At 40.8% G+C, this 25,309-nt stretch overlaps 1 protein-coding gene across 1 annotated transcript; it reads left to right on the top strand.

Annotated features, from left to right (window-relative positions):
• The first annotated feature begins 1,780 nt into the window (after positions 1 to 1,780).
• LOC104951429 (delta-type opioid receptor-like) lies at positions 1,781 to 22,299 on the top strand. Its single transcript, XM_010778072.1, has 3 exons — positions 1,781 to 2,208; positions 17,607 to 17,962; positions 19,810 to 22,299. Exons 1-3 carry the CDS (start codon positions 1,964 to 1,966, stop codon positions 20,337 to 20,339), a joined length of 1,131 nt encoding a protein of 376 aa, XP_010776374.1. The 5' UTR covers positions 1,781 to 1,963; the 3' UTR covers positions 20,340 to 22,299.
• Positions 22,300 to 25,309: the final 3,010 nt, after the last annotated feature.

Below are 25,309 nucleotides of genomic sequence, written 5' to 3' on the forward strand. Positions count from 1 at the left end.
TTTGTTCGCTTAAATATTGGGTACCTTTCGGGGGCACACCTGACAGTAGTCCAATAACTCAATTAAACAAGCTAGACCCTAACAATTCTCTATCATCCACATCAGCTCATCTCGAGAACAGGTAATAATGAACACTTGGGTCTTTGTTCTCTCTCTAAAATTCATCCCACATAGAGGGGTACCGCTTTACTTTCTCGTGCGCGGCGGGAGGAGAGGGGCGCGGTCGCTGCAAGAGTGGTAGTAACTAAAATTGGGGGGGTGTGCATTTGCTAATATGGGCTTGTTCCCTATTTGTCTCCAGCTGTGTCTTTCCACTAAGACCTGTTGCAGAATCGCAAAACCCTGTTCCCTTTGCCCTCTTCTCACATGTGACAAATGAAAACTGCATGATTAATGGAGCTTCTTCGGCTACTTCGCTAACAATGGTGCTGACAAAATGTGAATTAAAGGAAGAAATGCAACAAAGAGACAGAGGGTTTACAAAGACTAGATGCATCCTCCAATGGGGGAAGAAGAACATGCAGATCTTCTTCAACATGCCCGCACTGATGAACATGGAGGAAATGAAGCAGTGTTCTCATCAACAGAGTTTGGATTCACAGCCTCAAACTAAATGGGACGCGATGGATAACAGAAGTAAAGGTAGAAACCTGCAAACCCATTACTACAGTAGACTTTCTGGGAGATTTGCTTCTGATACAGATATCTAACGGCACCAGACCGAATGCACAACATGAATCATCCGTGTAAATGCTCCATGCAGGTTCAAAAACCTTTCGAAAGTTTTTGTTTTGGAGTTCAAAGTGTCTTCTTCTTGGCTCGTCTCCAAAGATCTGTTTCACTTGAACAAAAACAAGGCTCCTTTCCCCAACCGAATGTTATCAATACATTGGGGGGAGGGGGGCTAGTGGTGCTGTTTTATTCAGCACGAATCAGCAGGGGAATGTAGTGTCTCTAAAAAAAAATCATAATTAGAGCCTTGCATTGAAGAGGGTGAAAGGAAGTAGCTCTGCGACACTATCCCCAACCCTATCCCTTACATTAAATCCTTTCTGAATTATATACGAACAAAGCCCTCTGTGAAAGCTTCAGAATATGGAGAGGAATGAAGTTAGAGCATAGGTGTGTGTAAGTGCTGAAACTCTGTACACGTAAGTCAGAATTCTGAGAGTTTCTGAAAAAACATATATTTTGGATAATTTTTCAGAACATAAATAAATATTATTTTCAAAATTCGGAGGAAAGTCAGAACTGGGAACATTTCAGATTTGTTGTTTTTTTTCAAAATTCGGACATACAAATAAAATATAAAATAATTCTCAGAGCAAGTATTATTTTTTTCTCAATTCTGACTCAAAATTCAGATAATATTTCATAAAACAAATATCTTTTGAAATTTCTGAAACAAAAATCTGAATTCATTTTGTACACACTACAGGTGAATAGGGTAAACACTAGCAAATGAGGCATTATTTAAGACATTTTCTTTGGGAGGGGGGGATTTAGGACTCTAAAGCAACACATAGACAAAGTTAGGAAAATAAACTCCTAAATTAGGATTTTGGCGAGATGTAATGGAAGCAGAATACTCTCAAAGTTGCATTAAAAATGAAACGCGATATTCTTGCATGAAGTCTCTCGCCAGATAAACCCCACCCGATGACTCTCAGCCTCGCTCGCCATTCCCAATTTGACGCACATAAACGCGCAGCTTTTTGACGTTGATGCGCAGGTATAAAAGCCGGTGGGGGTCTCGGGTAGTATAAGAGGTGAACACACACACACACTCACACACACACTCTGAACTGACCTGCCTCTCTATCTGGATAGAAACACTGGGAACCATCTCAACCCTTTTTACGCACAGTCTCTCTTCTACAATTGTTTGGGGGAAACTCCTCCACTATTTTCTTGCTTTTTTCGGACCTTCCCTCTTTCTTTTTAATTGTGCAAGTAAGTTTTGATGAGCATGGAGCCGTACACGGTCCCCGGGGCGCAGCTCTCCCTGGCCGACCTTTACTCCGTCATCCCCTATAATGTCACCTTCCCGGACGAGGGTTTCCTGCCCAACAACGACACCGATGCTCCGGTTCCCGGGGCTCGCAGCGCCGCGGGGCTGGTCATCGCCATCTCCATCACGGCTCTGTACTCCGTGATCTGCGTGGTGGGGCTGCTGGGAAACGTGCTGGTGATGTACGGGGTAGTCAGGTAATACACACTGTGTATGTTAATAGACACTCCTTATTTAAAAGCTCCAGTATGACTCTGATAAAGCAAGATTTAATTGGAAATGTAATCCACAATAACTCATTTTGGTGTCCTTATGATGCAACTTAGTCACTTTTAGACTTTAGGAAGAACATTGTTTGTTTATTGTGTGTGAAGCATAGTGTTTTTTTGCAGGTGCCAAACCCACATTTTCATTTTATGTAAATGTAAAGGAAATTAAAGTAATTTGAATCGTTCTGGTCATGGACAGGGTGGTAAGGTATGTGTTTACAGGCATTGCAAGCGTTGAACTTGATTTAAAGCACCCTTATGAATATGATGAGAGCAATATTATATGGGAAATTCACCCAAAAGCACTCATAGTGTCATAATAGTCTATTAACTGCCACTTAGTCACTTTTGGGAGTTTAAGATGCCCATTTGTTTGTGTATGTTGTGCTGGTGAGAAGAGTGCCGAAGAAAGATTTCCATGTTATGTAAATGTAAGCAATTTGTTGCATTAAAATGTATCTTTTATTTTGAGGTTTATCCACTAATCAGTCGACCAATCATGGCAGCTCTGGCTTGACGCCATGAAGAAGTGACCACCTTTTGCTCAAAGAAATTAGTCTATAAACAAGAATATGCATTATGTAAAGCCCTAGGATTGGTATGGGGTCTTTCTTAAACGTTGCAATAGCATTAGTTTCCCCATAGACAGCTGGCACATCAGTCTCTATGAGGGCGATGGAGAAGGTGGAGCTATGCTTGCATGCAAACCATGTCTGCATTGTGTGTGAAATGCCAGCATCCCAAACAAGGTTCTGTGCATAAAGCATGAGATTATTCTTTCATTATTTCTACATGGAGGAACAACATGTGCAAGATTTGTGCTAAAAGGGTTGGTGGCAGTCCCAGAATCAGCTGGGATTAGAGTGTGTTTGCTTAAAACGACATCTTTTAGTATTTAAATATGTAAACTGAGGTATTTAAGGCCAAAAGACTGAACGGATGTTGTGCACTAGTGCATGTTTTCAGTATAATAGTCAGTGTGAGGTCACAGTTTCCCCTTCAGCTCTAAACGCATCATAATAAAGCTGATACTCACATTGTCACCAGATAAAACCCACCCTGTCATTTCCCCAGAAGCCATCCAGCCCTAACCTGTATGCTTATCAGGAAAAAAGCCGCTCTAGCCGGTAGAGGCTCTCATCGTGTTAATTATACTAATCTCAAACACTCTCTGTATACGTGTTACCAACCCCAGTATCACCTGAAGCATTAATTGCTGCAGCTGGGCTGGCCAATTAAACAAGCAGGTAATTTCAGAAGGAAAAGCAGAGGGGGATAAAACGCCCACGAGCGTGACGCTACAGGATAAATCTGCAGTGGCCAACAGGTGCAAATCTGCTACAACGGCCCCAAACTCTTCCATTAGGAGAAACGTGCTGCAGCTTCAAAAACAATGCAAATATAAAAACACAAATGTGCCTAAAGACAAGAAACATCTTCACCAACTTGACCACACATGCAGCATTTAGTAAAAGAGCATAAACGAAACGCTGCAAGAAGCTCCGAACACAACGGAAACCAGGGGACACTAAAAGGTGACAGTTGGCCAGCTTTATACTCCCCGGACGTCACCAAGCGCTCCGGTCCCAGCTGTGTGCGTCACTTTTTAGTGTCCCCTGGTTTCTGTTGTGTTTTGAGCTTCTTGCAGATATAAAACAGTTTAAAACAGCATGACACTACAGGCTAAAATGTACACAATATAAGAAATACAAAACTATCTAAATGGTTCCTTCAATATATGCAATGACATGGAGAAACAGAGAGAGAAGACACAAACGATGGAGCTGAATATTGAAAAAGCCACAAGCAAGCTGGAAGTTCTGGCTATTAAACCAAGAAAAAAGCCATACATATTTACAACACTGCCTATCATTTGCATACAGGAGTTAGGAGTTACAATAATTGGCCAAACAAGGCATAAGACAAGTAAAAGAAGGCACTGAGGGAAATAAGAAGGACGCAGAGAGGAGATGGATGGGAGCTCGGGGCGAAGGCAGAGAATCAAACAGCCAGTCTTCCTCCGGCGAGTGTTTTTGTGAGTGAGGAGAGAAAAGACAGAGAGCATTAACTATCCAAGACAGGATATATAATCTCCTGTGGAACATCTGCAATCTCTGAGGGGAGCAAACTCAAAGAAAAAAGAATCCAGTGCTGGAATTTAGAAAGAAAGCTGGGTAAACACTTGACTTCATGTCCTCGTTCTTTTTTCGGTAGCTTTTTAAAACTTTCTGTGATGCATGGAACAATAATCTACATAAAGGAGGCTTGTTATCTTTACCACAGGCCCTATTCTGCTTATTTCCAGGTTCATATTTGAATGTAGTGCCTCAGCTGGGACATGTCTCCATGCGTTAATGTTCAGAATCAGAATCCCTGTATTCGTCCCACAGAGGGGAAATGTGTTTGTTACAGCAAGAAAAGAGCCAAAGAAAGCGTAATATTACCTAAGAAGCATGCATTAAAACAAATTATAAAAGCTCTGTATTTCTCTCATACTGCCTGTGCTGCAGCACCTCTTTTCCCCCTCTGTCTGAAACCAGAGCCCAGTCTGCACTGATTGGTTAGCTGGCCAGCTATGTTGTGATTGCTCAACCGCTTAGAGATGTCCCGCCCCTTAGCCTATCACGTACAATGTGTTGGAGCGCTAGCCAATAGCAGCATGAGTGTTACATAGTGATGTCACAATGTTCCGGAACTAAACAAAGGAGTTCAAGGGAGGCGTTTCAGGGGGAGTGTGTGGGGGCTTCCTAATAGAACCCCCTCCCAAAAAAAGAGGCGAGAAATTAATTTAGTTGTTGAAACATGGCTACATTTCCACAAGGCAACTGAGTTATCGGCATGGCAACTGAGCAGACTCCATTCGTCAAGGTAGACTGAGATGTGGTTGAAATTGCTGGAGAACCTTGAGTCTAGTTTTTTCTAGCAACTCTTTCCAATGTCAACAATGACCTATAGCAGGCCTGGGTTTCCACAGGGCCGGATTTATACATCATAAATATAACTCAGATAACTTTGTATACATTCAAAGGTCCCGTCCTTTATCCATCCATTTTCAGGGATGCAAATAACAACAATAATAATAATAATAATAAGGAAACTATATTTGCAGTAAATAGCCATGGCAGTGTCTGAACTAATGGAAAATGTCGCACAAAACATGTATTTAATTTCTGACCTTTACATTTTTTAAACTGGCAACAGTAAATGTTTGATATATTTTTTCTCAATATATAACTTTAAGTGATTACTGGGTTGCAACAGGCTATGTTGTTGTGTTTGGTGATTGCCCAATCATTTTAGCATTGACAAAACCAAAAGCCCATTTTAAAGCATCCAAGCATATTAAATATATGATGATATCAAACAGATAAAATCAGCAAATCTTTACACTTTTGGAAAAGCAAAAATGTGCCATCGTATTCTCCAAAAAACCCTTAAATGAATACTGAGTTGCCTGCATTTTTTGTTGATGTTTCTTCAGTCAATTACCCTGTAATTTCAGCATTGATTAGAAACCAAAGGCGCATATCAAATAATTCGAAAATATTCCATTTATGAAGATATCTCACATCTCAGACGCTTGAAACACCTTAGTTGACCACTATTTCCGCAGTTATTATACCCAAAAGCCAACTTCAAATCATTTTTATACGATTTATTTATTCCTTCAACATTGCTCAGCCTATAGATAGAGCAGAAGCAGAATATACCCTCCACTCAGATCCCTGGATAGACACTCTATGCACATAAACTGGATGTAGGCCTACAGTCGGATCATATCACCCCTGTGGCCTGAGTGATGGAGAGTCGGACACCTCGTCCAGAGAGGACAGGGCATCCTCTTGTCTTCCTCTTCCTCTTCCTCTTCCGCAGGTCCTGATGCCTCACCTTGTCAGATAAGACCCGGCTCAGTGCTCTCTAATTTATTATCAGGTGGCCTCCATTTCTGCTCCATGTGCAGCAAGTATAAATATTTACTTGTTTTTTTGTATTGAATTGGTTAAAAACAAAAGTGAAAAGACTGGGAGCAGAATGTATGTGCGTGTGTGTGTGTGTGTGTGTGTGTGTGTGTGTGTGTGTGTGTGTGTGTGTGTGTGTGTGTGAGAGAGAGAGAGAGAGAGTTAATGTGGCTGCTTCTTGTGAGTTATTGTTCCATTCGCTCTAACAAATAAAAATAAGATCTTGGACAGAATTCTTGAATTAATTATTAGGTAACAAAAACATAAAGCCACAGGACTGTTACGACTGGGGCAAACACAAAAGATAGGACCCAAATGCACGACTCCAGACAAAAGATTATTTTAAAAAAAGAAGGATTTTACTTGTGGTGATATATAAGGAAATACAAAAACTCACAAAAGACTTCTCAAAAAAGCTAACCTAAATCTCCTGTAGCACAGAACACAACTGGCTGACAGGCAACACAAGAGTCGAAAACAATCTGGAACTGGGCACAGGGAACAAACAGAATATATACACATACAAAGAACTCTACAGGTGCAAACAATAAGGGTGGGGCAGGTAATCAGGTCAGTGAGCATTGTGACAAGGTAGGAGTCGAACTACCTGAAATGAGAAAGGAAATGACAAAGTAAAACAGGAAATGGCAGACAACAAAAAGGGTTAGCAGACGCGGACTTGACAATATAAACTAAACAGAGAAATAATATTAACAAATCTGCCGAGACACAACAAGGACTAATATTTCGTTTTTTCTTTTGTCTAAGGGAGTGGGAATTTGGCTGAAAATCATAGCCTGTTCCCATTTGCAGCAGATGTTTATCTTAACCTACATTTCAAGGATTATGATTACATTTCTACCAAGAAAGCAGATCTTGGAAAAAAATCCACATAGTTCATATTGGTATTTTGTGAAAAAAAAGAACTGTAATTCTACAATCTAGTATTTGAGACATTATTTAATTTTTATTTGTGGGTAAGATTGCAGAGAAACAACAGATTTCGGACCATATAAGATCACATGACATTGAATTAAAAATGTCATGTGTTATATTTGGATTGTGATGGTATATCCTGGAAGTCAGCAGGGGTTATTGTGGAATAAATACTATTTCAGATCAACTAAAAGGTGGCTATTAAGAAGCCTACTGTATGAATTCAGACAGGATACTCATACTGTAAATATTCTGTAATTATAATGAATGCTGTCAAAATTATAGCGTTAACGGCGGTAATTAATTTTTTGAATTAATTGCGTTCAAATATTTAACGCATTTAACGCATGTGCAGAATGGCCCGCCCCATACATCCCACCAGTGGCAGTACCAGGGCTGGGGTAGGCTACAGCCATACCAAGAAACGGCTTAGCCCCACCATGAAAAATGATGTTAAAGTAAGCAAAATAAAATCCGCCAACTCGCGCCGAGAATTGCACAGACAGCAGTTAGTAAGATTGATTTCAGTAGCCACTTGTCTGGAAATACCGAAGACCAGAAACGGTTTTGAAAACTTTTGTCACGTAGTGATCGTCTTCTCAATAGAACATATTTGATAATGCCTTCTGGCCAATCAGAATCAAGATAACGGCGTGGTGTTGTTGCAGGAAGTCCCGACGGAGAATACTTTTGCTGTAGTACAGGGGTGCACATAACTGGTACGCAGGTTATGTGTGCAATCTGAAATGCGTACCGTCACTTGTTTCACAAAGCGCATTTGCGTTCCGACGTACTTGTGAAGCTTTTCCAGAAGGCGGTTAGATCACCGGACGACAGAGTCGGTCTCCGTGTGCACAGACAGGGCTGCTGTTAACGTCGGTCTGTACAACGGAATTGTGCCAAAACTACGCCAACCGGCAGCGGAGTGAGACTCCCTCCCCTTCACTGGAGAACTTTGCTAAAACAGCTGATCACAACGTTCACACTCTGTGGTCACGAAGTACTCCACTAGCCCCCCCTCCCGTCGACTTTCCTGAAGTACTCCCCGTTGATAGAAATCAACACGTAATGAATTAAGACCCCACGGTTTGATGATTGACAGGTGTGTGGGCTGTCTTTCATTTTGACACATTTTAATCGTTTGACAGCCCTAATTATAATATGATATAAGATAATGTAGTATAATGTAATAGTATCATATTATATTTTGGGGAAGACGGAAGGATAAATCTACAGATTCAGTAAACACAGCTTGAGGAAGACATTTTCTTTTTCTCAGCGACTGGGAATTTGGCTGAAAATATCATAGCATTGGGCAGCATGAGAGATGAAGTCTGTCGCTCTCTTCTTCTCTGAGAATAAAAAGTCTCCTCTGAGGAGGCGTCACTAATTCTACCTCTGAGGGGGATTCACTGCAGCGAAGAGTAAAAGCCCTCCTTGGGAGAAATGAGAAAGAAAAGTGTCATTATCCCCGAGTACCTGCACATGTAATTGGTAGTTGCTGGTAATGCTTACTCTTCAAAAATCAGGCTGACTGAATACTTTTAGAGGAAATCAATGATATATTCACCAACTGGAATTACATAGTGTGTGTGTGTGTGTGTGTGTGTGTGTGTGTGTGTGTGTGTGTGTGTGTGTGTGTGTGTGTGTGTGTGTGTGTGTGTGCGCGCGTGCGTGTGTGCGTGTGTGTGTATTTAGCCTTCAGCCCTGAAAACACAGCAGAGTCAAGCACGACAAAGTGGTGTAGTGAAAAAAGATCAGGACTGTCAAAGAGTGTGCATCTGTATGCTGCTCCAAAAATTACAAATAGCAGAACAATTTAAGTCAAAAGGTAAAGTATTCATACATATTTAAGCTTGTATACAAATCCAACCTATTTACCACTTTTGCTGTAAAAGCTTTTTTAATCGTCCAGCTAACGATACAACATCAGATTAGCTTGCTTGCGCTAATTAGGAGATTTTAGTTTGGTTCGTTCGTGCAAAACATACAATACATCCTACACAGGCCATCTAGAAAATGTCATGGACAACACAAGTCCATTTACCTCCATTGTGCTCTGGAAAAACAAACCATTATTCGTTATTAGGGCCACCAATCAAAGTGTTTACATCTCTTCCTATCCATCACATTTTTTTGTAATTGTTCAACTGTCTGTTTGCAGTGAATGTTACAGAAGTGTACAATAGATACAAAATATACTGTACAGTGGTTGTTGTACATTTATGGTAAAATGTAGCAGGTAGTGTAGCCAACAGTGATTTCTGTTAAGCACGCTTATTTCCCCTTTCATTCTTTACTTTTGTTAGCTAGCTAGTTATCTTGTCAAGACTTGAATACAAGAATCAGTTTCATTGAATGTATTCATTTCATTGTTAGCCATTGTCTGAACAGATGAACAATCTAACTAAAAAAAATGGCTCGGCTACAATGCATTTTTAAAAACAGCTTGCTAGGAAAGGAGTACATTTATGTCTTTGCACACATCGCAATAATTTGACTAACTGATGTATCAGGTATTTTCTAGTTTTCTTCTTACGTTAACTGCCTTCACAGCTCTATAGATCCATTAGTAAAGCATCTCCTATACCTTTGCTAGTTATATGGGATTTACAATTTGCCGAGCTAGCATCATCAACAACAAGCTACATGGCAAACCGTTAATCAATGGCAATCTGTCTAGGTTTACGGGTAAAACAATCATTGACACGGTCTACAAAACCCAAGAGGTCACAATGGTCAATACTTGCTGCCATCAGTAGACGCTAAACATCACAGCTAGTTTGAGGTTGTGCTGCTTTGAGACTTTGGCCCAATTCCAAACCGCCCCCTACGCACTACCCCTATGCACCAGCCCTACACACTACTACCCCTACACACCACTACCCTACACACTACTACCCTTACACACTACTACCCCTACACAACAATACCCCTATGCACTACCCCTACACACCACTACATACACTACCCCTACACACCACTACCCACACACACCACTACCCCTACACACTACTACCCCTACCCCTACACACTACCCCTATGCACTACCCCTACACACTACCCCTACACACTGCCCCTATGCACTACCCCTACGCACTACTACCCCTACACACTGCCCCTATGCACTACCCCTACGCACTACTACCCCTACACACTACCCCTATGCACTACCCCTACACACTACTACCCCTACACACTGCCCCTATGCACTACCCCTACACACTACCCCTATGCACTACCCCTACACACCACTACCCCTACACACTACCCATACACACCACTACCCCTACACACTACACACTACCCCTACACACACCACTACCCCTACAAACTACACACTACCCCTCCGTTTGCACGTTCGCGGAAGGTCCGCCACAAGTGCTGTTCCAAACCAACGAGTGTTGAGGGGGAGTGGGTTATCAAGCCCTCCAACAGCGAGTCTGCATCACACCCAACTAATAGTTCCGTGCAAACATTTACTGATAATCATACAGATGTTAATAACTTCATGGTTACCTCGTATTGTTTTAACCCAGGATCATATAGGCCTGTGTTTAGTCTAGAAAACGGCAAAAGTGTGCATTTAATTATAAAGTTGTGTATATTTACAGGGACCTTCTCAAAAACTAAGAAGCTTATAAACATCAGATTTTAAAACAAAAAAGAAACACCATTAAAGATATTTTGAGTTTTATTTTTGTTATTTTAATCCAAGAGATGCTGATTTGAAACCGTTGTTACGAAAAATTATGGCATTTCCTGTTTCTGCCGGAGAGAGGGGCGTTGGTCCCAAAGCCTCCATCTGACAGGAGGGAGCCTCGTTAAGCTGCGAGTGAGACTGCTGACGGAGTTCACTCCATCACCGAGCGGGAGTGGGTAGGGTGTGGTTTGGAATTGGGCCATCATTTTCTTCTCATGTCGCACCAAAAGACTTGTGTGACGAGGAAAAGGCCCGACAGCCATGACAGCCTCGTAGCGGGGGGTCCACGCTGTCATGATACAAACATAAAAGAAGAAAGTAGACAAGTGTGAAAGCCGTTTTTCACAGCAACAAGAAGAAGGACATTCTTGACAGATAATTGCTTCTCCTAGCAAAAAGGGAAGGTGTGCATTTCCTGCTTTATCGGAATTGTATACGAAGCAATTAACCATAACATAACCTCAGGAGAAGCTTTGTGAATGGAGGGGCAAAACAAGTTTTCTTGTCACAGTTTCTGTGTTTTTGCAACTGTCACTGCTTGGTGTTAAATTAAAGTCTTGTAATGCGATTGTCACATCCTGAAAAGAGCTACACAGCATAGGTTCCTGCCTGATTGGCACTGTGATGGCCACAGCCACACAGGGTAACCCAACTGCACTGCACCCTCACCTTCAGTAGTTTTGCTTGAGTGCAGCTGCAATAAAACATGCCAATTAACACCACACATTTGATTTAAATGGTAAACTCTTTATTTGATTGTAATCTGACATTACTTCAAACATTTTAGCACAGCTAACAAAAGTATTTGTTTGCATTAATTACTGTCTTTGTGTCTTGAGGTACCGTGGCTGTTGGGGGAGGTTACTTCCTGGTTTAGCAAAGGGTGTGGCTGAGGACTCATACATACTGCAAGGAGCCAATTGGGACAGATTGGGACAAACCACCTGCTTCCATGTCACACAGGGGGGATTTGGTTTTTGTCAGTGTCCTTTGTGTTTTCTGTTACTATTAAGTATCCCTTGGTTTCAACTTGGTTTGGCCAAGCCACTATATAGGTTCCTTGGTTTGTCATTGCAGCAGGTCAGTTGATGCCATGTTTAGTTGAGGTATTTTCTGTTGACCTCTTTTATTGGCCTAGTTATTAGAAATGATTGATTTATGATGTTTTTTTTGGACTTTTGGGTAAATTAAAAAACCCAGTTTATTCAAACCACTCCTGTGTCCTGTTGCCTTACTGCTTGGTCGCTGACAGGCACCAAAGAGCCTCCACCTATAGCAACGTTTGCCTTCTTTAGGGCTCACTGGTTATTTGGCATGCTCATAATCCAACAATCTTCATATAATATCTTGGGGCCATAAAAGCTACACCCACCTTTTTCCTTTTCCAATTGTTTTTGATGATTTACAGTAATCATATACACAAACAAACCCCTAGAGTAAAAGACTGCAGACTTTATATTATTTTTACTCCCCTTTAAATCATTTTATTTCTAGTCCCAAGATTGTTACAAAAATGGATGGTGTGAACTGTAGGCTGTAGTGCTATTACTACAGGGAGGGATGAAGTTGCAGGGATCATTGTGTGCGAGCCTGTCTTGTCAGTTTGGATCACGGAGAGGGTAACGAGATTTCTGTTTGAATCACACTTCAATTATCAAAGTGGCTCTGGCGATAAACACACGTTCGCACATAATCCTCTGCCCATGTCGAAAGCCAGGCTTTAGGTGCTTAATGAAAGGCTTCGAACAGATTGAGATGCAAAAGTAAACAGAGAGTTTAACTGTTTGGTAACTTAATCACAACATAATTCATTTTGTCTCATAAGACGAAACTCGAACCAAGACTTTTCATTTTCCTATCTATGACTGGCGCAATTTTACATCAACTCAAATCCTTACAGTAATATTATGCTTTCTTGCACAAACAGCGAATTTAATACATGAAGCGGATTATGATTACGAGGTAAAATGAAAACCAAAGCAATCTGCTGCTGACTTCGGCATTTGCTTTTGCTGGATTTAATCAAAAAGAATAGAAAAATGAGGCTGAATGTGTTCAATATAATCAAGGCCACATGAACGTGTGTTGCAGATTGACTTAACTAGACCTTAGACATACAATATGTGGGGGTAGAGATGTTTACTTTGCAGAAAAAGCGCTGGTGTATCTGATGAAATGTATTATCAAACACCATTTGGACGGGATTAACATTACAGGAGGTGAGGAATCAAACATTCACAGTGATGCTTTAGGGATTTAACTCATCATTCAAGATGGTATATTACAATCTGGAAATGACAGACATTCAGCAGGACAAAGCATTAAAGGTGGGGGAGGTAATTTTGGAACATATCTCCCACTTCCTTACAGAGCCCCTCCTCCAATACGAACGCGCACATGACCAATGAGGGCACGAGATAAGTTTGTGCACAGATGGAAGGCTGGCAGGCAGGTAGGCCATCCAGTTATTTTAGCCAGGCCGGCTCAGATGATTGGTCTTACTTTTTACAGCGCCACGGCTTCCACAGATGACATCTTTGTATGTATTTATTGTCAAAGCATGTAATATATTCATTGTTATCGGGATGTTAAGTCATCATTACTTACCTTACCATTACTTAGGCAGTTTGGGTACCGTAAACTCGCATACACACATATAATGCATACAAAAAGAGTAGTTACCCATTACCTAATGATGACCTTACCATTACTTAAGCAGTTTTTGTCCCCTCAAGTAAAGTAATGCATCAAAAAGAGTAGTAACCCATTAACTCGTAATTTCTTCACCATTATCTTATCATTAGTTAAGAGCATTCCATGGATATAACAAAAAGTGTTTCTGAAATAAATTACATACCCCACCTTCAAGTCAAAAAATCCTTCAACTTCTGAGTCATATTTTCATCAAAAATAAAAATGTCATTTGTTAGACACTTTTATCCAAAGCAACTTACATACTCAATACTGTGGGCAATCCCCACAGGAGCAATTTGGGGTGAAGTGTCTTCCGGGACACAACGACATGCTAACTGCAGTGGGACTTGAACTTGCTACCCCCTAATTCAAAGTCCAGCACACTATCCACTGAGCCACAGCCTCCCTGAAACACATGTTGATATTCTGTGTGACTAACACTTCAGGATGATTTTACTCTATGCAATATCCATCACCCATGAATCTACTCAGTAATCATATACAAAGAGGCTTCAGAGGTTCCCTAAGAGTCTGCATCTTTTTAAGTTTTCTTTAGCATCAACGTAATTCAGTGATCCATTTACACTGCTAATGGCTAATACATCATACTTTTAATGATGCCAATTGATCAAAAAGTGAAAAAATGTTGGCCAAAAGAACAGGGCTAAAGAGACAAAAGCAGTCATTTCTTGCAGCCGACAGCACAGCACCACATTTGATTTGCTTCCAAGAGCTCTTGCTCTCCTGACGGCTCAAATTTGATTTCATGCCGGTGTTAGCATGCGTCTATCAGCTTAGCAAAAACAGTAGAAGGACAAGCAGCTTTTCATGCATGAAAACCCCCACTGAGTTCCAATTTAAAATACAAGCACGTTGCTCCTTGTGGGATTATGTTAAAACCCCCTTACCTTCCTTAGAGAAATAAATCACGTCCGAATGGTGCTTTAGGTCAATTTAGTGTCCCGATAACACAAGTCATATTATGGATTCTGCAGCTCCCTAGGACTCCTAAAGGTATACAGCCCATAAACGGCGTATTTAACTACTCCTGTGCTTTTAAGTGACAGTGACAATGAATTATGGTGCAAGCGATGAGTCTTCATCAGCAATCAAAGTGATTATATTTTCTGATTCGGGTGAAGCCTGCGTTCTCATCACACTCACCTATATCATACAAAATGTCAACCCACAGAGTTTAGTCGCTAATATATCATCAATGCATCAACTCTCATAATAGAATGGGACAGAATAGAATATATCTTTATTTTCATCACATAAAGTACAACGACATTTATTTGGACACTCTCACCGCAGTAAAAAATAGACACAAATAAAAAAATAAGAGTGGTAAAAGCAGAGGTAGCAGCAATGACAGTGCAACGAGATAAAATGCGCTTATTTACACTTACAGTCTAAAAAACGGTATAAATATAGTATATTGCTAACTGTGTGTTCATAAAGGGTGATAGAAACCAAATTGTTAAGGCTGTACAAATGCGTGGAATCAAATGCACGATGCAGACACGGACTAAGTATCAAAGTGTTTTTAATGTAAACAGGTCACAATACACTGAATACATAAACCAACAAAACAAACACTCAATAAACTGTAAACTATCAAAAAACTACAATATACTAATACAAAAATACATACTAATCTTACCTTACTTAATCTAGCTATCTATGAAAGATTACTGTAGCTATGGACGATGACTATGATGCTGGAATGCTTGGAAACGCACAAGACAACCTGGCAACAAGACAGGGGAAGACGAGAACTATAAATACTAGACAGACATCACCGGGTGAAGGCAATGAGATAATCACAACAGCTGGAAAACCGACAAGGCAGGAAATGTACTTTAGACACATGAGGGTGGACAAGACTATCAAAAATAAATCTAAACACTTAACATGAAACCTTAAGTACAGTAGGGAACAATCCTAGCAGAGCCGTCTACGCACAAATGAAAGACATCGTTACCCAAGTGTGGCATGAGGTGAGACAGTTTTTCACAAATACAACCACTTGGCACAACAGGGTCACATGAGAACAAGGTAGATACCTCTTATTCATATATGTATACGCTTTTATTGCTCTATTTCTGAAGATACCTCCTTTTTTATATTGTAGGTCTTCCATATAGTGCCTTGTTGGCGAATCTGATTAAACGCTGTCCTGATTGGATCAGACGTTCTCATTTCAAGACATGCTACTAATTGTACACAATGTAATGAGCAAGGGTATCGAGACCGAGTCAATAGCAAGACTTTGAGAGGTTGAGAGCAAGTCAAGGCAAAAGTCCCACGCTGCATTACACACTTACAAAGTAATCATGGTAAGTATTGGGATTTCGCAAATTGATCGGAAACCCCCATAATTAAAAACACCAACAGAAAACGAAAGAAGATTGCCCTTGATTGACCACTTTTGCAGCCCATTTACCAATGTCCTGCTAAAACAGGGGTCTCAAACTCAAGGCCCGGGGGCCAAATCCGGCCCGCGACTTCCTTTTATGTGGCCCCGCAAGAGTTTGCAAAGAATATAATAAATTTATTATACGGTTACATTTCATTTTACAGAAGCAGGTTGCCCATAAACTACATGTCCCACAATGCATCTTGTTTTGTGACATGCGCACTGAAGAGACTTGCAATTATTTGCCCTTGTCTTCTGCTTTCAGACGTCGTTAATTACGAAGTTATTATCCTATCCGATAATAATCCAATTCAGAGGCAATAATGTAATATAATATATTATTTTATATATATATTATATATTTATATAGTTACAACCGGCCCTTTGAGTTCAACCTTTATGTGAATGTGGCCCGCGATGAAATTGAGTTTTACACCCCTGTACTGAAATATTTAAAAGCCAATGCAGAGGTGATTTGTTTACTATATGGGAATAGTCATTGTTTCTCACGAGAAAACAAATAGAGACAAAACAAGATGAAATCCACTTAACGATCTTTGTTTAGTGTTTTCATTTGAAGCAGGAAGTGTTACGTTCAATCACAGTATAATATACATATGTGCAAACGTAAATGGTTTTAGTCACTTCCCCGGAATTACAGTCTTGACCGGGCAATACGATTACAAAATACTCCTTATTTTACTGAGGCTGATGCAAGATCCAGTAGAAATGAAGTCATTTGCAAAAGGAGACTTTCAAAAAGACTCAGACTAACCTTTGGTATTAACTTTAATCTGTCCAGTGCTACAACACTGCCAAGTCATACGCATTGAATCCATTCCACCAATGAGATGCATGTATTAACATAAAAGTCTGCTTCTCATTAGATGACTTGCCTCCGTTAAAACCGATAACTTTATAGGAAGGTTTGTAAATTCATCGTTAATGCTGAAAAACATTTCATACACATAAAAAACTAAGTGATTATAAGAATATAAACTGTATATGCGTTTTTGCCCATACTTGCTTTGTGAAAAATGACAAGAAGAAAAATTCTATTCACGTATCATTTGAGATATTGGGCTTTGGGTTTATTCTAATGAAGTTCATGAACACATCTAGGAGGAGTTTCTGTTGAGAGAAGCTTCAGTGAAATATCCGTATGCCTCAGAGGAACATTTCTGACCTCAATAAGCAAAAGCTGCACCAAATGAATTCTGTGCTGATAGCCATTATTATTTCTTCCAGTACAAGATAAAACATATCTCCGACTCACACACTGATAGAAAAGCACAGCCCCGTGATTAAAGCAGGGACATACAATATACACGAATCTCAGTTTTTCTTTCACAACTCTCTGGTGCTTTTCGTGCAAGTAGGCTGCATGCTCTACGGCCAACAAGCCAGTTATAGCAATTATCTCAAATCACTCATTTAGAAAAAGGACAATCTAGTTGTACGCTGCAGATCTATTGCACGAGGGAACAAACCAATCCATTAAAATACGCTGCACTTTGAATAACACTTTCAAATCCCACAGCCTTTAACACTCAGCTGCTCTCATTTCCACCGCTGCTGATTGCAAACACTTGTTCTCCTCTCTCATCACAACCAGATACACCAAGATGAAGACACCCACAAACATCTATATCTTCAACCTGGCCCTCGCAGACGCCTTGGCCACGAGCACGCTGCCGTTCCAGAGCGCCAACTACCTCATGAACAACTGGCCTTTTGGGGAAGTCTTGTGCAAGCTCATCATCGCCATCGACTACTACAACATGTTCACGAGCATCTTCACCCTCACCATGATGAGCGTGGACCGATACGTCGCCGTGTGCCACCCCATCCGGGCGCTCGGGTTTCGAACGCCGGTCAAAGCGAAGATGATAAACGTACTAATCTGGGGTTTGTCCTCTGCAATTGGGGTGCCCATGATGGTCATGGCTGTGACTAAAGTGAACGATAATGGTGAGATAGTGTTACATTCCCATTATTATTCTTTAAAGGTCCCCTACTGTTACTCATCAATATATTATAGTTCTCATCCTCTTTCTTTACCTAAAGATCTTTTATATACTGGAGTATTTCCATTGTATGCTATTAGTACTTAATCTTCACTACACCTCAGAGGAAAATGTTATACTTTTCACTGTCCTACATGTATTGAACACTAATTTACAAGTCTTACAAAAAAAGACACACGATGTGCTGGAATGATATAATGCAATATCAATCCAGTATTTTGCAAAGTATATTTAAAGGTCTCCTATTATACTATTTTTCATCAATATATTATAGGTCTCAGATATATACAGAACATGTCTCTGATTGGCTGAAACACCAAACAGATCATTGCAGCATTAACCATAATCCACTCTGTTTCAGCCCTGTTTCCAAAGTGCTGATTCTCTGTCTGTTACTTTAGATGAAAATAAGGAGCCCCTCCCCACGCCCCTCTGAGAGACATTTGTTTAAAAAGAACTCAATGGTGCTTTAGGAGGAGATTCAGGTGATAAGGGGTGTGTTTGTGGGGGGGGGTTACCTTAGTTGCTGATTGGCTAATGGTTACACAAGACAACACATCGTTATGACATCATAAAGTGGCCAAAATCTGATCAGCTCATTTTCAGACAGGTTTTTATAGAAATGGATCAGGACAAAAAGAGAGAGAATCTTTTTTCCTGAAACTTTCAGAGTCTCTTTCCACAGAGGGGACACATGCTGATGTAGAAGAGACATTAAGAAGAAGGGACACATGTTGATGTAGAAGAGACATGAAGAAGAGGGGACACATGTTGATGTAGAAGAGACATGGAAGAAGTGGGTTTTGCATAATAGGTGACCTTTTAAAGTGTTCATATATACATTTTAACCGTCCTCCAGGATTAGGTAACCCCTATGAATAACTGAAACGTCACCTTAGTGCTTGAGGACAGCTGCGAATCATCTATGAAAAGACCTTCAACATGTTTTGACCTGCAGGATTAAAATGTATTAGGATATTTATTATTTATTCTAGTCCTTGAGAACTTAATTTTTAGCCCTAAACGGCCCATGAATGATTCATCGTTTCAGAGTGAGTGGAAAAACCTTCAAAACGTTAGTCAGCTGAATCCAAAAAACATCATTTAAAACCAAGGAAACTATTGAAATCTCCCAAGGATAGTATGATCTTTTTTGGCTTCATTTGACAACATCCCCAGTAAATAATGTTGAAAGATGATCCAAAAGTATTCCAACTGGTCATTGTCTTTGAAATAAAGTCCCCTTTCCTTCAAAAAGTAGTCCTTGAATTGGGAAAATGTAATTGTAAGTAATCTTGGTAGGTCAAACAATGGTCTGATTATCAGACTGACTCAAACATAGTATATTAAACATTTTCATTTACAGCAGATCCCCAAATGAATCATTTCAATTAAGTCTCAATGTTAAGTACCAATGCAGAAATGTTTGCCCTTTATCTGTTAAACACAACGGAGCCCCAATCTACACTGGATCGAAAGGTACAACTAAATAACATTATGCCGCTGCCCATCGTGATTTAAGAGGTTTGTTCAAATATAATATTAGAGTTATTTTCCGTTTTAATGGTTGTCCGAAGCAATTGCAGAAACACCCGCAGAAATATATTCCTGATTTCTTTCATTTGTACAGCAGCCAACAACACTGTATTTTGGAGGTGTGGCATGTATACAGCATATGAAGCGAAGTTTCTTTGTTAGCTTTTTAAATGCACAAACCAGTATCTGTCAAAACCTGTGAGATACCATAACCTTACATCAACACATTTATAATTATACCTGTACTTTTCCCAGGTAAAACCGTGTGCACGCTGAAGTTTCCTGACCCCACCTGGTACTGGGACACGGTGACAAAGATCTGTGTCTTCATCTTCGCCTTCGTGGTTCCCGTGCTGGTCATCACCATCTGTTACGGCCTCATGATCCTGCGTCTGAAGAGCGTCCGGCTGCTCTCCGGCTCCAAGGAAAAGGACCGGAACATGCGGCGAATCACCCGAATGGTCCTGGTGGTGGTTGCCGCCTTCATCATTTGCTGGACGCCCATCCACATCTTCATCATCGTGAAGACTATGGTGAAGATCGACAACAGGAACCCCTTCGTGATTGCCACCTGGCACCTTTGCATCGCCTTGGGATACACCAACAGCAGCCTCAACCCGGTCCTCTACGCCTTTCTGGATGAGAATTTCAAGCGGTGTTTCAGGGATTTCTGCCTCCCCTGTCGAACCCACGTGGAGCAGCACAGTCAGACCCGAGGACGCAACACTGCCAGGGAGCCGGTGTCCGTGTGCGCTCCGTCCAACACTGGGAAGAAGCCGGCATGACTAGGCATGGAGTGGGTCCCTCACAGCTCTCGCTCCAGGAGGATCCAGCAAGATCTGCAATCAGAAGTCACCCAGATCTCCACAACAGAGTTTTGAAAAGATCTTAAAGAGGAAGAAGTCTCAAAGAACTGAGTCGTGATGCTTATTCTCCCCAATTTGGGAATTCAGCTAAAAAGAAAGAAAAAACGATTCGCTCTGATGTTACTGTTCCATTAAAAGAGAATATCCAAATGTAAAAAGGGAAGATTTTGAAACAGAACATCCCCAGCTCACGATTTGTCTGCCCAATGGACCGGAGAAATGACTTTTGATGATGGAAATATGATAGCTGGTTTCCATCTCGGCGAGCAGAGAATGCATTTGTTAAATTGCATTGTTATAAACCAGACGGACTGTCAGGGTAAATAGAGCGCAACAAAAGAAATGTGTGTGAAAACTGGGCTGTTCAGTTCAAACGTCATCATTTTTCCCGAAGGAACACTTACCTTCATGTTCACCAAACAAAAAACAGGTTGGTGATAAAGGAGTTTTGAGGTTTTTCCATTTGTTTCTTCGACATAAACCCGAAGCAAATGAGCCTTACAGAGTAACACGACTCCACTGACACCCACCGACAGCTGGATGATGAATTGCAGCACAGCTCGTGCACAACAATGCCGACCAATCTGTACATGGTAGAAGTAGGGGAGTCTTATTTGGTATTCTGATTCTTTCTTTTTATTTATTTATGTTAAGCAAGATATGTGTGTTTCCCGTTAGACTATGCCACCATCAGCTGTGTTTAAAGATACATGCGGGGCACAATGTTCCATGGACTTGAAATGGATCAATGTCAATCTTAATGTTACACCACAATGCTTTTGACAAGAACATATCAAAGAAAAAGGAAAGACAACGATCCTATGCTTGGAAATGGCTTTCTGCTCTGCTTACAGATGGAAGACAGACATGGAAAGAGACTATAAATATTCACAACTCTGTGCCGTGATACATTCCTGAATCTTTTCTTACAACGCCAGTGATCGTTAAAGTGTACTGTATATACTCGCTTTGCTTTTAACAATGGCTACAGGATATCTCTCCCCCGTCGTTATTTTTGCTAAGGGCACAATGACAGAACTGTATATAGTTAGTTTTCCAACAACCTATAAAATGACAGGAAATTGTGGGTTCCTTGGGGTCAAATGGGAAAAATCCACAACGGCCAAATCCAGTGAAGCTTTGATTTCTTCTTTGTTTTCTGCTCACCCCTACTTGACTTTCATGAGCGTTGTCAAGCCTGCCGACAGCGTCTCAGTGGATCAGTAAAAGAATAGAGATGCTGCCTCTGAAAAACCTTGTTTGCAGTATTTCCTTCACCTCCTTGATTCACTGTTTGAAATGTGAAGTCGATGGACACTTCCAAACACATACGGAGAGCCTCTTTATCACAATGTACACGAAGAGGCCTAATCTCAAAGCTTCAAGGAGATTATTGATCGCGTTTTAAATTAGCATAAGACTATGTGTCACATGGAATATATGTGGCGTGTTAAGGACTTGTTGAAGGGTAATTTTTTCTCTGTGATTTATGTACTCCGATAGATCCTGACACCAATCATACTGCAGGCATCGATCAATGGATGCCGTTGATGATGATGATTTCAGCTTTGCTTATACCAGATGATGTGTGTCAGATGTAATAATGAAGAGATCATTCAAATGTTCTCTCATGTGGATATATTTCGAAAGCTGAATCTGTAAAGACGAGCAAACATGTCAAAAAAACAGAATTATGATTAATGTGGAAGAGATAAAACACCAAATTGAACATGAATAGAAGTTCAGTCAGACAACTCACGTGCTTCCTAATATGTTAATTATAAGCAGCATATATTTTTGAGTTTGGCATCTAGGCTCGGGCCTCATCACTCAGATTTACAAAGAACATTGAGTGATGATTAGATAACTATCCCCCGAGCCTACGGGTGGAAGCTGGGGTGGAAGCTGGGGTGGAAGCTGAGGTGGAAGCTGGGGTGGAAGCTGGGGTGGAGCTGGGGTGGAAGCTGGGGTGGAAGCTGGGGTGGAAGCTGGGGTGGAAGCTGAGGTGGTAGCTGGGGTGGAAGCTGAGGTGGAAGCTGAGGTGGAAGCTGGGGTGGAAGCTGGGGTGGAAGCTGAGGTGGAAGCTGAGATAGAAGCTGAGGTGGAAGCTGGGGTGGTGGTGGGGCAGGCAAGTAGCAGCAACATGAACATGAACGCAGCAGTAGCAAGTGAACACAGCAGCAAGCAGCAGCATAGCGAGGCAGAGGCAGGAAGACCTGGCAGCTTAAATAGAGCGGCATGTTTAGGAGAATGTGTTTGGTTGGTTGTAAGAGGGACGAGGCGCGTCACGTGTTAATGTATCATTGGTGCTCGAGTTGACTGCCTGAACTAGCTCGCAGGCTTCGCCCCATATGATGAGGGGGAAAAAAAAGCCCACTTATATATAAATGAAATGGACTGACGGATCGAAGGGGAAAAAAGTAAATAATTGTGAATGTGTAGATCAAGCTTTTTGGCTTCAGTCCCAGTTCAAATGTGATTCTCTATGCTTTCTTTACACTTTTTCAATCTTGAGAAAATGCTTTGAAATGGCTTTCTGTTCCATTGCTACCAAATTCAGCAATTTATCTGTGAGTTGATCCGCAGACACGGAGAGAAATATATTCTGTGGGAAGTAGAAGATTGCATTTTTTATGCAGGGTGATATTTTCCTGCATATTTTCTTACAATTACAGTGGTGGGTGATTTCAAGTGAAATGTATAGTATTGCTTTGCTTTGTACCAATGCTGCAGTATATCTCTCAGCTTACATTGTTTTGCAAATTCAAGGGCACAAGGACACAAGAAATGTAAATAATTACAATAAAGAATAATGACGGTGTACAGTATGTAATCAAGTAAACACAAGCAAATTACTTTGAGTACATTTATGGAAGAAAAGAGATGTCCATTCAGGGTATGATCACATTTAGAAGAGTGAGTCCTTTTTTTCTTTTATCATCCCATGAGAATTGCCAATTTACTAAATGTTTCCTGGTGTCCTGTTTTCATCTCAATGTAATGTATGTGCAGAATTATCCTCGCTAAATATACCTTGTTATTCTCTGAGATTACAATTCTAAGTCACAGTTGAATTAAACATGTTTTTAATTGTATTTTTCTCTCTGTAGTTGTGTCGAAAAGAAACAATCAGTAATATTTCACCACCTCGTAGCATTGAAACACATTAAGGTAGCAGAGGCATCGAGGCGTTACTAACCAATACATTCAACATTCATGGCAACCGAGAATACTTAACCATGACCCCCGAGCACCACTTGCCTTTTTACATCTGCTTACGGCAGGGGTGTCCAAACTTTTTTCACTGAGGGCCACATACAGAAAAATATACGAAGGGCTGGGCCGTTCACTAGAGGTGAGGTATTTTGACTCATAAGCTCTCCATAGGGTTTCATTTATTGTGTTACAGAAAGTGTTGGCAGCTCATTCCTTAAAACAGAAGCCTCAGATTGCTTATAATAAGTGGAAATATGAAGGGTATATATCAAGCTTGTTATGCAAATAAGTTATTGGGCTTTTTTTGTATCAACTAAGACTTGTTGGAAAATGTTTTCAACTTGAATTAAGTGAATGTATTTGAAAATGTGGTTTATTAACACATGATACCATGTAATATATTTCTAGATATATTTAAGAAGTACAATATAAGACAAGCACAAGTTTCACGTGTGGGCCATATTCAATTATACTTTTAGAATTAGCTGTGGGCCAATTAGAAATGGACCACGGGCCGCATTTGGCCCCCGGGCCGTAGTTTGGACACCCCTGGGTAAAAACGAAAGTAACAGTAACAAGTAACAAGTAACAAGCTTAGCCAATTTACTAAATCATTCCATGACACCCCAAACACATGTTCTTGGTTAGATTGGTCCCCATGCGAAGGAACCCGTTTTGAATCAGACCAGGGACACTTGCTGTGTGTCATCACCTCTGTCTGCCCCTTTCAACACTGTCAGTTCACTAAAGGCACTGGTAGACCAAAACAAATCTAAAAATCCCTAAAAGTAATTAAATTCATATAGAATAGGGAGGGATGAAACCCTCTTTAATGGTCACACATGCAGAGCACACAGTGACATCCTAGTACCAGGAGTCTAGTATAGGAGCAGTGGGCAGCTATTGTACAGCGCACGGGGAAGAGGGGTTGCCCGGTGCCTTTCTCAAGGGCACCACGGCAGGGCAGGAGCTGAACTGGGACCTCTCAAAGTAGCAGTCCACACTCCATATTTTAGGTCTGGTCGGGGTCTTGAACCGGCAACCCTACAGCTCCCAGTCCAAGCCCCTACTGACTGAGCCACTGCCAGACTGGTCTTGGTAGCAGCTTTTCACCAACGTAAAGAGCCTTGATTGAGTTTATTTTTACACTGTTGTGTATTTTTTCAACATTACGCCACCAAGGGTTTAGAGAGCAGGTTAACAAGGGAAATGTATAATTTGGTCAACGTGTAAACAAGAGGGATTGGAAACCCCCTCTCAAAATTGCCTTTTGTTCCCTCAGCAAAATCGCCTAAGACAATTGACCAATCAAAATCTAAGCTGTTCAATAAACATACTTATTTTAACCCAAAACATGCCCTTATTTCTAAACTTAACCGTATACATTGTTGCCTTAACATTACCAAGTATTTCCTTTACACAACTCTAGAAAAGTCAGGTATTTAATACTGCCACAGGGCGCTAGTTTAACATTGTTAATAATATAAACATATCATGTTGTTTTTGGGAGTCATTGGAATAGCTCCTATTGTAATGTTTAAGTATAAGGATGTTCCAAAATGCCAAGGTAGACGTCAACAAATAAGAAAAAGACAACAGAGATGCTTCGGGCGATTGTGACTGAATGTGCTAGCTTGTGAGAGGTTAGCTTACTAGTTGGCACATTTAACCCA

This window comes from Notothenia coriiceps, unplaced genomic scaffold, assembly GCF_000735185.1.
Source record: "Notothenia coriiceps isolate Sejong01 unplaced genomic scaffold, NC01 NC01_scaffold00018999, whole genome shotgun sequence".
NCBI lineage: Eukaryota > Metazoa > Chordata > Actinopteri > Perciformes > Nototheniidae > Notothenia > Notothenia coriiceps.